Source organism: Ambystoma mexicanum, chromosome 10 (genome assembly GCF_040938575.1).
Source record: "Ambystoma mexicanum isolate Mex_15411 chromosome 10, UKY_AmexF1_1, whole genome shotgun sequence".
In the NCBI taxonomy this organism is placed as follows: domain Eukaryota; kingdom Metazoa; phylum Chordata; class Amphibia; order Caudata; family Ambystomatidae; genus Ambystoma; species Ambystoma mexicanum.
Genome location: NC_090932.1, coordinates 1,561,084,330 through 1,561,096,457, shown reverse-complemented (window position 1 = coordinate 1,561,096,457; position 12,128 = coordinate 1,561,084,330). Strand labels below are relative to the sequence as shown.

Below are 12,128 nucleotides of genomic sequence, written 5' to 3'. Positions count from 1 at the left end.
GCGCCAGAAATGTGCATGGAGAGCAAGCCTACCCCCCACTGGAGAAACGTGGACCCGAAGGGGCGTGTCATGCCTTCTTTCCCTCTGAGGCTGTTGAGGAGGAGGGGGACTGGAAAAAGCCCTTACCCGCTCCCCTTTTTGTTGCTTGCACCGATGCTGAGTCGGCGAGCGATCAGGCTGCCTGGACCTCCGTTCTTGGAAGCCACGAAACCCTCCATATGTACGTCCCTTGTCAGAGCGCTGCTGTGACTGGGTGTACAATTTGGGCGTGGTCTTTCTCAGGAAGGATAAAGACTTGGCCGTTTATGAGCTGTTTCTCTTCTTGTCCAGCTTCTTGTCCATGATGGAGTGGAAGAGGTCCCTTCTTTAGAACGGCAGATCTAGTATACGTTCCTGGACGTCTGGGTTAAATTTAGTAGCACAGAGCCAGGCTGTTCTTCTCATGTACCTGGTGATGCAAATGGCCAAAGGTATCAATGTGGGCTACGGTGGATTCCATGATGACTTGTGCCACCATATTGGTCTCTGCTAATCCCGCCTTGAAACGTGATTGGCTCTGCACCGGAAGTTCTGGGAGGAAGTCGGCAATTTCGCACCCTCTGGATGGCGGCTGCAAGCATGGCATCGGCATTGGCTTGACGAAGATTCAAGGATGCGCTAGAATACAGCTTTGTCCCGTACGCCTCCAAGATCTTCTCCACCTTGCATAGCGGTGTCGTCGAGGAGGAAGCGGAGGACGACTGCTGTTTGGAGTATAGTGATGGCTCGGTGATCACTGAGGAGTGTGGCTGAGTATGGGCAGACAGCAAGAGTGTATCCTCCTCCATCTGCCTGTACTTGGCGTCCAAGCATCGATTGACCAGCTGGACCGAGTGGGGCTTGAGCCAACCCTTCTCGGCCAGGGCGACTACATCTGTCTGCATAGGGATTCCCGTTTTAGCAGAGGGGCGTTGCGTGAGGACTTCTGCGAGGACCCCCTCTGCTGGTTGCTTGACCTGGGGTTGAGGAAGGCCCCAGTACTCTGCCAGTCTAGCAAGACGTTCGTGGAAGGCCTTGGCTGATGAGGGCGTGTCAGGGTGGTCCTCCTTGACGGTGTCCATCTGCGTGTCCGGAGGATCCTGTACCGGTGGAGGAGTGTTGGGAGCCAGCGGCTGAGGTACGAGGACCGGAGCCGGAGGCTGCAGCGGAACCACCTGCACATTAGGGTGGGGGGCCGGAGAAGATGGCAGAGGCTGCGCCGGGGCCGGAGGCGTTGGCGGAGGCATTTGTGGTGCCGCTAGCATAGTCGGGAGGACTTCCTTGACGGCGTCCCTGAAGATTCCCCCCCCATCCGAGGAGATTTCATGAATCCGAGGAACTTCTTGAAGAGACTGTCCTCCTAGGCTGAAGAGGTGGTAGGTGATATAGAAGGAGCCGCGGGAGGCTGTTGGAGCTGCTGCATACCCTGCCCATATGGACGCACAGGGAATCGACGCAGTGCAAATGAAGGATAGGCCGTAGGCCACGTACCGGTTTGATGCCAGTACCACCTTGACACTCTCTCTTCGCCCAAATCCTGTATCTGGTGCGGCGTTGGGCGGGTGCTGAAATCCAGTACGGTGGCCATTTTGTCGAGCTGCCTTCCACGTGTCTGCGTTGTGTCGCTCGGCTCACTGGGCCCAGCCTCCTCCAGGACTCTTGGGTGTAGATCGTGGTGAAGCCTACCCAGCTCCTCGGGCTGAGGCCCGGTAGGCATTACGCCCTCGGCACGTGGGTCGGTAGAGTTGCGTTTAGGCACCCCCTCGGCCATATTTCCGGTATTAGGGCGTGGCCCCTCGGGTGAGAACCCGGTCCAAGAACCTTCCTGTCCCTTAACACTTTCACCGGGAGGATCCGTGGATACCTCGGCCTTAAGGCCGGTAGCTGAGGTAGCCTCGGTATGTGTGCTGGTACAAGAACCTGAGCGGTCCCTCCCGCGTGGGCAAGTCCTTTGGAAGGCGTCTCCCTTGCGGGGGTGCTACAGAGAATAGAGGCCCTACCTTGGGCCTGGTTCGATGGTAGATGAAGTCTCTCAAGTCCTCTGGAGGCGATTTCTGGAAGAGCTCTCTCCACCTGGTTAGTCTGTTCTTCAAAGACCTTGAGGACAGTGCGTCGCACGCTGAACAAGCTTGCCAATCGTGGTCTGGTCCAAGGCAATGTACGCAGAGCGCGTGGGTGTTTGAAGTTGGAAAGAGCTCATCACAGGCTGGACACCTGCTGAACCTTGTGGAAGACGACATGCGCCGGAGAGGAGTGTGACGCCTGAGGACTGAGTATCTGTAATCAAAAAAGAGAAGAACTATCTGCGCATGGAATTACATGAACAAAGCAAACCCAGGAGCGCTGGTGAATTCGGCCTGTTCCCGTCGACATGGAAAAGGGGACTGAGGTGTAGCGCCGGAGGGCGGAGTCAGGGCAGCACATGCTCCCAGGGCCGCACCCCCATTTGCCTCTAAATTTAAAGGGGAAGAAGGTGTTTCTGGTGAAAAAGGTTAAGTCTCCCCTCCCTCGCAAGGGACGCCCATGCAGTATGGAGGAAAGGGGTTGGGACGTAAGAGTATGGTGTTTCGAAGGGATTGTGTCCTCCGACGTATTCCTTATCTTAGATATCTCCTTCCAGCTCTGCTGGCCTCGGAAACTTTTTCTCTAGAGGGCACTGCGCGTCGACGTCCGCCGAGTCGATGTCCCTCGACAGCGCCGTATCGACGTCATCCTGCCTATAAAGGCCGCGCGCAGCGTCCGTTGCTCAGTTCTGTTTTTCTGCGCTTACTCAGTGCCTCGGAATACCGTTGCTCAGTTTCGTAGACAATTTATCCTATTTACCTCGAGATATTCGATAGCCGTACTCGATGGCTTCCTCGTCGGAACCGACGACCCCTCGGTCCGGCTTCAAAAAATGCCGAGATTGTGGGAAAAATATGTCGCTGACTGACCCTCAAAGAGTTTGTCTGTGGTGTTTGGGAGCTGAACACCATTGTTCGGAGTGCGAGGACTGTATGTCCATGACAGCTAAGGCCCTGAAAGAGCGTAGGGGGAAGCTGGAGAAAGGTAAAACTTCAAAAGCTTCTTCTTACTCGACAAAGTCGAGACATTCGTCTCCTCGTTACCATTCGCGCTCCAGGTCTCGGAGTGGGTCCCATCACTCCTCGAGATCGAAGCACTCTAAGAGGAGACCCCCTTCTCCGTCCTCCTCTTCCTCTGTTTCTCCAAAGAGAATCCCTTGCCCCACAAAACATAGTTCCCGGGCTGAATGGGAGGAATTCCGCAAAAATATGATGAGCGTCTTCGAGAAAGCGGCCTCGACCCCCTCGAAGACTGCTGAGAGCGATGCTCTGGTCGAAAGACCCGAAGGTCAAAAACGCTGCGAGTTGCAGTACCCGGCGAAGGAAGCTTCTCGAGCGCGTCACGAACCCTTGAGTAAAGCTATGACCTCAAAACCTTCTTCGAAGGTTCCGTCGACGCAATCGACGAAGGTTCCGTCGACGCCGAGGTCGGTGTCTTCGACGCCGTTGTCGAAGGGACCTTCGACACACGGGTCTGTCGACTCGACGCCATCTTCGACACCGGCGTCGACGCCAAGGAAAGTCACGGTTACGACGCACCCAGTGGCTATCCCCAGGTCCTCGATGGCGTCGAGATTGTCGACTTCCTCGAGCAGAATCCCAATTCTATCGAGGACCTCGAGGCCTCCGCCTTTGTTTTCGACGCCACGCCCGAAGCCTTCGACGTCGACGACATTGACGTTTTCGAGGCCGATTATGACAATTTTGGCACCCTCTGCCTTGGAGATGGGTTTTACACCCTTTGTGAGTTCAGAACAATTGAGAACTATGTCCTCAATTATGGAAGAGGGAGAACTATCTGAACAGGAAGACACATTTGAGTTGCAGGGACCTGCAACCCCAGTTAGAGAGGAGTTATCCTCAGAAGAACGCAAGTTAAAGGATCTTCATGATTCCTTACATGAGGCAAGTGGGTTAGACACTTCCCCTGAGGTGGAGTTTGCTAGGCCAGACCCGGGGGAGCATGCTGAAACCCTCTATAGAGCCTTAATGGCCAGGATCACAGAATTTATTGGGTGGTCAACACCTTCACAGTCTTTCCAACAAGATGACCTCACGGATATTCTTGACAAAGGTCCACAGGGTGATCCTGTAGTGCCCTTTCATAAAGCTCTTCAGAGGAAGATTATGACGAACTGGGAAACCCCAGATGTCGTCCCGGCAGTAAATAAAAAACTGTCTACAAAATACAGGGTATCTTCTGCAGACCCAGAGTTTTTGTCCAAACACCCATCCCCAGAAAGTCTGGTGGTACAGGCAGCATCTTCTACTGACGTCAAGACTGCTTACCCTACCGTCCCACAGGACAGGGACGATAAGAAATATGATGCTATGGCAAAGAAAGTTTTTTCGGCATGTAGCATGGCGTTAAAATCTGTTAATGCTACTTGCACCCTTGCTAGATTCAGCCATACACTTTGGGAGTGTGCTTCTACAGCGGCTGACTGCATCCCGGAGGGAGAAGAAAGGGAGGCGTTCCTAAATTTCATACAGGACGGTAAAGACGCTATGTGCGAATCCCTCCAGACGGGCATTGATTCGGCTGACAGTATCAGCAGAGCAATGGTGGCAAGTACAACAACCAGGAGATTCGCTTGGTTGAGAAAGTCTGGTTTTGCCCCAGATGTGCAAGCCAGGCTCTTAAACATGCCATTCGTTGGCTCTTCTTTGTTTGGGAAAAAGGCGGATGACAGTTTAGAAAAACTGCAAACATCAAAAGCAGCAGCAAAATCTCTAGGCGCTGCAATCCGTCAGACACCTTTTCGTCCCACAGGAACCTCTGCGAGGGGCAAGTCCTTTCGCTTCTACTCTGCATTCGGAAGAGGTAGAGGACGACCGGCTCAAAGGGGACAAAGAAGAACTACCCGAGGTGGACGGGGTAGATATTCAAAAGCCGCAGCAACAGCAGGTGCCTCTTTACCATCGGCATCTGCATCAGCCGCCCCAAAACCACTCTGAGGACTTCCCTCACAGGACACCTGTAGGAGGCAGGTTAACTCAACATCTGGCGGAATGGCAGGCTATCACGTCAGATGCTTGGGCATTGGAAACAGTTGCCCAAGGTTACTGCCTGCCTCTCCTACGCATACCTCAGAGTCATCCACCGGGTATCAGCTCTCAGAAATCTCCAGATCCGCTCCTCTTACAGGAAATTTTTGACCTGCTAGAGAAAGGTGCCATAGAACCGGTACCTGTAGCGGAGTGGAACAAAGGCTGGTACTCCCCTTACTTTCTCATTCCAAAGAAAGACGGAGGACTGAGACCCATCTTGGACTTGCGAGAATTGAACAAATTCCTCAGGAAAGACAAATTCAAGATGGTAACTCTTTCTCAGATCCTTCAGGCCCTTCAGTTCCAGGACTGGTTGGTATCTCTGGACCTTCAGGACGCTTATTTCCATGTGCCTATCCATCTCAAACACAGGAAATACCTGAGGTTCGCAATTGGCAACTCTCATTATCAATTTCGAGTGCTGCCATTTGGGCTGACCTCCGCCCCGAGGGTCTTCACCAAGTTAATGTCGGTAGTGGCGGTAAGTCTAAGGAGGGAAGGGATTCACGTCTACCCCTACCTGGACGATTGGTTGATCAGGGCTGTATCTTCGGAACAAGCTCAGATCCAGCTAAATCACGTTTGCCACTCCCTTCACAGACTGGGCTTCTCTATCAATTTAAAGAAGTCACAAATGATACCATCGCAGAGACTCCAGTTCATCGGAGCGATCCTGGACACTTCCCTGGGAAAAGCCTCGCCACCTGAGGTGAGGGCTCAAGATATTCTACAGATGGTTACCAAGTTCCAAAATGCCCAACGTCTCCCAGCCTTCAACTTTTTGAGGTTGCTAGGCTTCATGGCACCCTGCATTTTCCTAGTGCCAGAGGCTCACCTGAGAACGAGATCCCTCCAGTGGGCACTGAGGACTCAGTGGTCACAATTCTCAGGAAGAATGACAGATCTTCTTCAGGTTCCCGACAGGGTGGCTCGAGACCTTCAGTGGTGGGCCTGTCAGGAGAACATTCTGAAAGGAGAACAGTTTGGGCAACCCTGGCCGGAGATAACAGTAGTCACGGATGCCTCACTCACGGGGTGGGGAGCCCACGCCAACGACTTGACCATCAGCGGTCGTTGGTCTCCATCGGAGTCCAGACTACATATCAACCTGTTAGAGCTGAGAGCCATCAGACTTGCGCTGAAGGCGTTCCTGCCAGCTGTACAAGGGAAGAATGGCCTGATAATGACGGACAACACAGTGATGGAGCACTGTTTGAAGAGGGAAGCGCCATCCTTCTTCTCGCCTGACATGATCCATGCGGTGTAGGCCTGAAGAATCTACTGGAAGCATCCAAGAAGAAAACTCGACGAAAAAACGCCCTTGAGGGGTGCTGAAAAATCCAAAAACGGGTCCCCGTTAGTCGGAAGGATCGACCGCAAAACAGTGCTATGATGTTAAAAAAAAAGCAAAGGAATGCAGCAAAAGCTCGAAGAGCAAAGCAAGAGCAAAGCACGCTTGAACGTGCTGTAAAAATCTGAAGATGGCTTCCAGAGGAGGGGTTTAGGTAGAGGGCAGTCATTGGATGGGGGCAGTATGACCCAGAGCTCAGTGATTGGTTTTTGGGAGAAAGACAGTTCAGAAACAAAACTGAAACTGATTTTTCTTTTACTGAGGATTCCCAGCCCGACGACTGGGAATATTCATGAGCATGTGAATCTATGTCGGACCCCATGCTGGAGAACGGAAACTAGCTTAAGGTGGCCTCTCAAGTAAAGGAGCACAGAGTATGGAGGCCTTGTATTTTTTGTTTAATCAGTGGTTCAGGTGGCAAAGTGTGTAGTCTTGAGTAGACTCTCCTTGCATCCAAAATCTCCTACACTGTTGCTATGGTTGTAACCACACTTTGTTGTCGCTCCCTGCATTCTTACAGCAGTGATAATTTTCTCCTGTATTTGGAGGTTAAGCAGATTGAAAGCTTTTGCAATCAATTGGAGAAAGGAGGAAATATCGTCAAAGGCATAGCGGATGATACAGGCAGCTTTTTCTCTTGATTACGCACCACATAATCGTCCCACTCTTCCTCCATGTACTGTGGAATCTCACCCTCTTCAGGGACGAAAATGTCTTTCAATATAGCGAGAGTCTTCTTCTATTGGAACATCTCTGCAAATTTTCCAAACTGACATCCCCTCCTTAAAAGTTTGGCAAGCACAGAGCGAGTGTCCCTTATTGGCCCTGGCTCCTGTAACCTCATCCCTATAAGGGAAACAGGAGCAGGACAGGATTCTCTCAGGAGGTACGAATGCTGGCTGGGGTTTTTTCTATGATGCTGGTGCCAAAGGTGCATTCCATGTTGCAGAAGTACATACTTCTGGAAGACTCTTCACTGCAGGGTTGGAAATTGGTGGGAGATATTTAGCTCCTACTTCTAGTTTAGGAAAGCCTGGTTGGCCTGAAACCAAGAGCTACACTTGGCTCCCCAGGTCAACTGGCGCCTTACAATCATGCATATGTGACATTAACCGAGTATTTGAGAATTCTAATGAATAATTAGGACATAGCTAGTACACATTTAAACAAAGGATCATACATAATGGGCAAAAAGTGTGCATCTCCTGTGGAAGTTAAATTCACGGGACGCTGAGTACTTACTCCTATTTCCCCAGCGGTAGCGCCTGTCTACTGGATGATGCTGATAACGCAGAAGCTCATTTTAGCTCGTGCTCATCGAACCTTAATTTCAAACCCTGCACCGGGATTCTGAGGTGTAGAGGATAACCACTTTTTGGAAAAAAACATTGCGCTGGGAAATGTCGATGAATGAAACATCTTGTGTAGGGCTCTTAATGTACCAGAGTGATCTCAGAAACTCAGGTAGCATGCCAGAAGCTCCCTCCCCTTCATTGGGGGAACCCGCTCGGTTAGATCTTGCACAGGAGAAATATCAATGATGTCCTTCTTGATGGCATAGGAAATGTCTATTATCTGGTTTGAACCATATTGAGGGCATCAACGAAGTTCCCTTCTTAGTTCTTGGAATATGAGATTTCAGTTGGCCAGGACCTACGAAACCTGATGGGGCCCCCAGAAGTGCTCTTCCCCAGTGACGACTCTCTGCTGTTGCAATGCTTACTTCGACAGAGCCTTCCCTCTTTGACTAGCAGTATGCTCCCCTTGCGCAAAGATGTGGAGGGAGGCTTCCCTCCCCATGGCACCTTTTATGCCTTTGATGACTTCTCCGAGAAGTTACTGATGGATGCTTCTGGCGCAGATGGGTTACAGGGACACTTTGACTGTTGGAGAAAGCTAAAGGTCTTGGCAAAAGGGGGTTTTACATGGCCTACCCTTTCCGGATTTCTCCTGGTGTTTGGTTGGGGCATCTTGCCTGGCCCTCCTTTCATCGTGATGCCTCTCCCTCCCAAATCAGCCCCCCTGAATGATGTTGCGGGCCGCCGCTCTGATCTGCCCAGATTAGTAGAAACAGTGTTCACAGACTACAGGAGAAGACCCATCCTCCCTAAGATATACAGGGAATCATCTGCATCTATCCTTGGTTTTCTGAGGCACCAACAGATGTGGCAATCCTCTGGGCATAGTATATGCACTCCTCGTTTGGGACGTTTAGAAAAATGTACTTGTCTTATGGCCAGTCATGCAATCTTTGTCACATGATTTCTTGGATTTCAAGGAAATGGACTCCTCAGGGCCAGACATGCTGTACAAAACGTGACATTTACTGGCTGAAACAGCCCAAGGAAAGAGAAAGAACCCAAACAGCAAACGCCAGAACAGGGGATCTATGGAACCCGCCGTTGAAATTTCTAAAAAGAATCACCACTATAGAGACATCCAGTCTCATTCCACCAGACTAGACACAAGGCACAACTTACAAGCAAATTAGTTATGGGCCAGCTCGAGTATTCTAGTTCCATGTACAGAGGGTTGGTGAGAAATAAATGCACAGAAACTACCAAGTGGACAGGCTGTATGATTTTGGAATAATACAAACAAACCCAAACAGATTTCCCATTTCAGTAACCATAGCCAGAACCCAGCCGCCCTCCCTCCCGCCCCCAGAAGGTGGTCTTATCTTGCTGTAAGGTGAACACACACATGCGCAAATAGTAAACTAAAGGTGGAGGGGGTGACGATATTCTGTGCCCTTTCCATTCCCAGGTTACCGAAGGGCACTAAAAAGGTTGAACCAACCCTAAACACAATCTATTGGCTTCTCGTGAAGCTAAGCACCCATTCTAAAATCATGTGTACCTTACACAACATCTATTGTTGCCCTCAGAATACCTAAAAATGCCCACCCATACACACTAACATTGAAACTTAGACCAGGGCAGGTGATGACAAACTACCAATTCAATAAGTCTAAATAGATCAGACAAGTAGGGCAACGCCTATGGACCTGCGGCCCGTTCTCTAGAACGCATTACAACTAAATCCAAAAGGCCAAACTAATGAGTCCAGTGTAGGAGATACAAACTAACTTTTGACTTGTAAGGTTATCCAAACCCCCCCTGCATTCCTTGTCTGCTGAACATGCACGTCTGTGACTTTGAACAAAGGACATTATACATTGGTCTGAATGCGAGTCTCGCGGTCAGAGCTGAATTAGTAATCTTCAACATCACTGTAAAAAGACATATGTCGCTTAGCAAAACTAATAAAATGGAACATTTGTTCAGTTCGAAAATGAGCAAGTCAACAGTGATGGCGAGAGGAAGATAATGCAGCTTTTCGAAAAGAGCGAATGCATAAAGCAAAGAACTATATCAGCAAGGACATAAACATCTGTTGTTCTCACTATGCACTTGGAGACTATCAGAGGCACACCACCGCAGAAGACAGAGGCTACATGGTAGAATAACCTGCCAATAGCACAATGCCCAGACTCCTACACATAATCACAGCACACGGATCAGCTAGTGGTGGAGTAAAATAACCCAGACAGCACTGCAGTCACAGAACATAGGTCAGCCAGTCTTGGGCTATGGTAGCCGAGACATGCTGGAAGAGCCAAGGAACAAAAATCAGCCAGAGCTGTAGTGCACACACGCAATACTATGGCACAAAAAATCAATGAGTGTAGTATAATGACACAGACACTCCCACAGCACATAGAGCAGTAGTACACAGATGCGGTGCCACAGCATACATAATCCATATAAGTGTAGTACAAAAACACAGACACACACCCAGAACCACAGCAGATCGGCCAGCCAGAGCAGCAGTGCACAGATGCAGTGCCACAGCATACAGAATCCATATAAGTGTAGTACAAAAACACAGACCCACAGCAGATCGGTCAGTCAGAGCAGCAGTGCACAGATTCAGTGCCACAGCATACAGAATTGATATGATTGCAGAGCAATGGGCACAGGTGCACAGCCAGTCCGACAGCGCATACATACATAGATCAGCCAGTATCTGAGTACAATGGTGCAGACACATCTGCTGGGCCGGTGGGACCAGCCACACTTGGAATACTAGAGGCTTTACCTGGGACATGACTTCCAGAGACCAGCTGTCGGCCATCGTTATGGGTTGCGTGGGGTTGGCTGCTATTTTACTGTCCTTTTCAGAAGGCCGGAGCAGTGTAGGCCCGAAGACGGTTGCCAGGTTGTGGAGGGACATTTTGTTGACCACCTCCATCTCTGCAATCCTAGGGGAATTGGAAGAGAAAACAGTTACTAGCAGTCTTTTCACAGAGCACTTTGTACATGTTACTGCGTTTGTGGGTTTGGTTGGGTGGGTGGTGGAGTTGTGGAGTCACAGAAAGAAGATGTGCACATGTGTGGGTGCGTGACTGTTATAGGATTGTGTGTGTGGAGGTGATGCAATATACATTGATTGATTATTTGTTGAGTGCACATACACCTGGAGGCACTTTGTCAACGTGAAACCAGCAGAAGGACCCACCAACGGACCACACTAGAAAAGGATGGTCTTTAGAGCACAGCGAAAAGCTAGATGATTCTCCATAACCTGCAGCCCCAGAGGCAGCAAGTTCCAGAGCTTAGCACCCGCAACAGAAAACGCGCGACCACCCATGCGAGAGAAGCGAATCCTAGGAACCACAATAACTGCATTAAACTGAGAAAGCAGCATGGGGCTAGAGATATTCGGCCCCAAGTCCATAAAAGGCTTGGTGAACCAAGCATAAAGATTTAAATTGGACTCGTTTTTCAATGGGGAGCCAGTGGAGCTGACGAAGAACCGGGGAAAGGTGAGAAGAAAACAGAGCATGGAAGACCAATTGCACTGCTGAATTTTTTAATTTTCTTTTGTTTTTTATAAAGTATTTTTTATTGTTATTATTGTATTATAACAATCACAAAGAACAAAAACAAATCAACATAAGGACCATCATGGTCATTCTTAGTCAACAAAGGCAATACACATGTCAGCAGTGGTCAAAAGTCTTCCTTATTACATATATTGGCGTGTAGTACATAGTACCCATTGCACGCTCCCAAGCATGTAGGAGGGAGCCTTAAATCGCCGCCTCTTCCCATCTATCCCAAATTTTCGAGGCTTTGTTGGGACAGCCCCTTGCTAAGTAGATCCTATGCTCCATCATGGCGCACACGTCCATATCCAATTTCCATTGATCTATTGTCGGGGAGTCAGGGGCTCCCCATCCATTTCTGCGATATATTACGCTTAATCAGTCCTGTTGCCGTGTGTAGGAGCAATCTCTCTCACTTGTTAGCCTCGATTTCATTGGGTACTCCCAGGAGTAGGGCCTTTGAGTACAGTGGTATGGTCCGGGCCAGGACTCTGGTGAGCTCCCCACAGCATGCATTCCAAAGGGTTTGTATCCGGGGACATGCCCACAAGATGTGAAAGAAGGTTCCCTCCTCCTCCCCGCATCGGAGACAGTTTGGGTTTGGGGCCCGTTTCCAGCCGTATAGGCGCGTCCTAGGGTAATATACCCGGTGCAGTATTTTCAGCTGCACCAATCGGAGCCTAGAGGAGATAGCAATTTCTCGGGGATGCATGAGGACTTGTATCCAGTCCTCTGGATCTATTTCCCCCACATC

General features: G+C 50.0%; 2 protein-coding genes across 3 annotated transcripts in view; one reads left to right on the top strand and one right to left on the bottom strand.

The window, feature by feature from the left end:
- Positions 1–12,128, bottom strand: part of BCR (BCR activator of RhoGEF and GTPase) — a 684,728-nt gene that overhangs the window by 37,414 nt on the left and 635,186 nt on the right. For both annotated transcript variants that reach the window (XM_069619855.1, XM_069619856.1), the window contains exon 22: positions 10,585–10,747. In XM_069619855.1, coding sequence (XP_069475956.1) covers positions 10,585–10,747 — 163 coding nt within the window. The remainder of the gene's footprint in view (positions 1–10,584; positions 10,748–12,128) is intronic.
- Positions 1–12,128, top strand: part of LOC138492584 (E3 SUMO-protein ligase ZBED1-like) — a 417,476-nt gene that overhangs the window by 334,965 nt on the left and 70,383 nt on the right. The window lies entirely within an intron of this gene.